This window comes from Paramormyrops kingsleyae, chromosome 14 (assembly GCF_048594095.1).
Source record: "Paramormyrops kingsleyae isolate MSU_618 chromosome 14, PKINGS_0.4, whole genome shotgun sequence".
NCBI lineage: Eukaryota > Metazoa > Chordata > Actinopteri > Osteoglossiformes > Mormyridae > Paramormyrops > Paramormyrops kingsleyae.
The window spans coordinates 5,576,643-5,580,978 of NC_132810.1; the positions used below are offsets into that span (position 1 = coordinate 5,576,643).

Here is a 4,336-nt window from a genome sequence, read left to right on the forward strand (position 1 = left end):
TTATTTTCAAATTCTGCGTAAAGCAAACCGACTGCAGCCAAAGAGCAAAAGGCTGGACAAGCTTCCCGAGCCCGACTTGGAATGAGAAACTGGCGTTTTACTGCCACCTGCTGGTGAGAAGAATTAACTGCAATTAAATTTAGCGTTTTAATGAATACCAGCTAAAGACAATAAAAAATATTTCAGTCAGATAATTCACAAGAAAAAATCAAGAAAAATATAAAATAAAATGAATTACAATAAAATTACACAACAATGGATAGGTGTTTGTGGATGTACAATTTATTTCTGCTGTTTCAAACAATTGGTAGCTAGCCTTTTTATTCAAACCAGTTTCCTCACAGATACAAGATGACGCTTGACCAGCAGAGCACAGCACTGACATGGTGCCATCTGTTGATCTGTAGTGCAGCTAATGCCAGCACGTGGACCACGATTCGGAGGTCTGCCGCATTCCCATGATGCACTGCTCCCCAGGCTCAGCCCCTTAGCTTGTCGGACAGCTCCTTCAGCCAGCTCATGCTGATCCCACTGCCACCACACACCACCATCACTATGGGGTCCAGCAGGGGGGGCAGGCGGCCCTCCGCCCGCAGCCGCTGGATCACGCCACTGTAGACGGCAGCCAGCGCTGCTCCACAAGACAGCTCCACCAGAACCCGCTCTTCATCTGCACACACGGCAGCAACTGTCAGCGACCACAACTCCGAGGGCTCGTACCCAAATACACACCTGGAGATAAACACCCTTTTCTGACACTTGAGCCAGCTGCCTTTAGGTTGCATGTCAATGTCACCCTTCTACCTGCTTGTCATTTTATGGTTATTTTATGCTATATGACCCATATCTTCAGTTACATCAGACACCGGTGTAAAGTCTGTTTGTTCACACATACAGGAAGCCAAATTCCTGGTGAACAGTGTTGGGGAAGTTACTCACAGAAGTAATCCATTACAGACAGTTCAGGTGCAGAAGGTACAAATCCAGACCAAGGTTTTGTTTCAACCAACCAGTTGAGTACTCTGTGACTGTGACTCTTTATAACTGGTTGGTTGGTCGGACCTGAAATGTCTGTAATGGATTCATTGTGAGTAACTTCCCCAGCACTGAGAATGAAGCAACGGTTCTATCCAGATAAGCGTAGGGAGCATAGAACCATTAAACTGAGACGACACCCACAGTAAGGGCACCTCAGTGGTGAGGTAAGTGGGGAATGAGCTACCTACAAAATAAACAGCCCGATATGCGTGACCCGTCCACAGCTGGTGTTGGACATCACAGGCAGACTCACCCAGAAACTGCTCCAGAGCCTGTAGGGCCTCCAGGTCCGTCACCACCTCAGAGATGACGTGGCCCTGCTTGGTGCACTCAAAGGCCTGGCTGCATACCGTCTTTGCTCCCAGGGTTTTGGCCTCACTGTCAGAGACACACACAGCACGGTGGACACCTCCCCGACCAGCCCCCGCATGACCAACGCGGCATGGGCCGTAGGCGTCCCCTCACCTTCGGATTTCAGGGAGCGTGACTAGCCTCCCCGCTCTGATCGCTGCGTTCAAAGAGGCGGCGCCCTCCGTCTCCATGCAGATGATGGGCACGCCGTCCCAGCCCACCTGCTTCAGACCCTCCATGACCCCACAGAGGAGTCCTCCCCCCCCCACGGCCACAATCACAGCCCCAGGCTTACAAGTCAGCGAGTCCTTGATTTCGTGTATGATACTGGCGTGGCCCTCCCTGGGACAGACAACACGGTCACTCCACTACCCCCCAGAAAAGCTCATTGGTCCTGTTAAATCTCTTCCCCCCCAGTAAAAGAGCTGAAATCTCACCACAGCAGAGGGTGATCAAACGGTGGAACAAAGGTGAGCCCCTCTGAATGGGCCACACGCAGAGCCTCTGCGTTAGCCTCGTCAAACTCCTGCAGGGGGCGATGTTGCGCAGGTGAAATACACACTCACACCATTGATACTTCACTGATGCGTAGCTCGCAATCAGGACAACAAAACCACAAAGAAAATAAACCCGTCATCGGGAGACAGGCTTGGGATTCTTCCAGAGGATCGGAGGGAGATGGGCTCCACCAACCTTGCCTACCACCCTTACTGAGGCCTCCTGGCTCCTCAGCTTCTCAATCACCAGCTTGGGGGTGGAGGTCGGGACAATGATGGTTGCTGGGATTTGGAGTTTTCTGGCCGCATATGCTGTGGCCATACCTGCATTGCCACCTGCAATAAAGATAGGAAGCTTAATATCATTATAACTGTGTTTATACATTATTCAGATATATATATATACATACATACACACACACATAGTTCTGCTACAGCACGACTAATGCATTCCTTAAAAACCCTGCTTTCACTAAAATAGTGTACTAAAACACACAATGGATAGTTTTGAAGGCACATCCAAAACTTAGTAACTTACACCAAACTAAATTAATTAAACAGTGATATCAGTGGCCAATAGTGTAATTATTTGCATTTCAGATAAAATTTTGAATTTTTAGAATTTAAGACTTTGACCTGTGCAGTGCATGGATGTACAAGCATTTCAGTTCTTTTCAACCTGAAAACCGATCTGACCAATTCTCTGAAAACAGGTTCAAAAGAAGGAATCGTTCACCGATTGGACAGCACTGTCGTTCACTTGGATACCTGTTAGCTGGTTTCTCGCTAAGGCCACATGGCGCTGTAGTTCGCGTTAGTGCTTTTCTCTCTGACTGAAAATCGCGCAAATACAAATGCGATTCTGTGTTGTATTGGACTTGGGTACTGTATGTGTGTGTGTGTGTGTGCGTATAAAAGTAAAACACAAACCTGAGGCGCAGACTACACCCCTGGAACCAGGGCCTGCCATCTACAGAAGAAAGAACGGCACGTGTCACGCATCTGACCGCAAAATCTTGTGTGTATCAGTATATCTGCAGTAAATAAAAATCCAGGTTCAGGCAGATATATTTTTCTCCCACAAGATGGCGGTATTGCAGTTATATTACACGGTTACTTAAAAGTGTAATTATCAGAGCTGAGCACCAGGTGGCGCTGTTCGCCTGGTCAGGGAACATAATAGAACATAAAAACGGAAGTAGAACCGTTTTATTTATTGATCGAAAGAGACTATTGTAATTTGTATAGCACTTGTGAATCACGTCGTTTATTAATGCAAAAATTAGTGTATCATAATAAAAATAATAGCGCCACAGCAAGTTTTTAATCATAAAGCTGGAGCTGGATCAAACTCACCTTCTGACAGAGATGTCCGATCCCCCGGATTTTGTAAGAGCCGGATGGCTGGGCGTTCTCCATCTTCATGTACACTCGGGTTCCAGCTCTCTTTGAGAGGTCCAGGCTTTCCAGCAGAGGAGTGTTTACATGGAAGCTTGTAAGGTGCGACATTTCTCAGCGACTCTCTGTCACACGTACAAACGCTTTATATTTTCAGTTTCAGCGTTTCGGTTAAGCATTAATTAGACACATGCGTCAGAGATTCTTATTGTATTTGGGTCAAAAATCAATAATGCATAGAACTGCAGATTGCTAAATGGCAGTTCAGTTACCCGTCCACCCACTTGCAAAAGCAGAGCACGCAACGCGTCTTTGTCGTCTCCGGATTAATGAGCGGTGCCAGATGTCTGGCCAGTTATAAACTCTCCGGTTCAAAGTCTCATTATTAAGTAGGAGATGAAAAAGCGGATTCATCTTAAGAACTAAACATCGTACTTTATTTGGGACTAATAAGCACCGCCCACTTAGTCAGTTTAAAAAGGAGCCAATGGACAGATTACCGGGCAGAGGCCACGACCTTCGCACCTTCAAACAGGATAGAGCTGCGCGTGCAGGTGACGGGTTAGCACTTAGCACATACACTAGTGTTTGATTTTGGGGACCGGGGGGCAAAATTTAGATGCAAGGGTCTGTTTATAAGGGGGGGGGGGGGGCAATTGAAGCCAAATTAAATATTGGGGGGTACACGTCCCTGTCCCCCGTCCCCCTCCTATGCTCCTGAGCACGTGCGGGAAGTAAACATAAGGACAAGCACCTAACATACCGGTTTTTTACATTTTAAATCAATTTCCTACTTGGTTCTTGGTAATTTGTATTTAACTCCTCCACCACCCCTGTCCCAGAACTCACCGTCTTTGAATTCCAGCCCTGGTGTGGAGCAGAGTAATATAAGGGTTCCATAAATTTTTACCTACCTGAATGGTGGCGAACAATTACCTCATCCACATTAGTTATCTTTCAGCCCCACCCCCATCAAACAGTCTCTACATAGGTTAAACCACGCCCACCCACCTCCCCCCAACAGGGACGAACACAGAGTCCACTCCAGCTCG

General features: G+C 47.2%; 1 protein-coding gene across 2 annotated transcripts; it reads right to left on the reverse strand.

Moving 5' to 3' along the window:
- Positions 1-262: 262 nt before the first annotated feature.
- sdsl (serine dehydratase-like) lies at positions 263-3,836 on the reverse strand. Of its 2 annotated transcripts, none has more exons than XM_023825501.2 (7): positions 3,243-3,836; positions 2,817-2,856; positions 2,083-2,222; positions 1,827-1,915; positions 1,504-1,731; positions 1,292-1,416; positions 263-670 (listed from the first exon to the last, which is right to left on the reverse strand). In XM_023825501.2, the coding sequence occupies exons 1-7, from the start codon at positions 3,393-3,395 to the stop codon at positions 480-482; spliced, it is 966 nt and encodes a 321-aa protein (XP_023681269.2). In that variant the 5' UTR covers positions 3,396-3,836; the 3' UTR covers positions 263-479. The 2 variants fall into 2 exon arrangements, with proteins under 2 accessions (XP_023681269.2, XP_023681270.2); XM_023825502.2 differs by having other exon boundaries at positions 2,817-2,920; positions 3,243-3,382.
- Between the last annotated feature and the right edge of the window lie 500 nt (positions 3,837-4,336).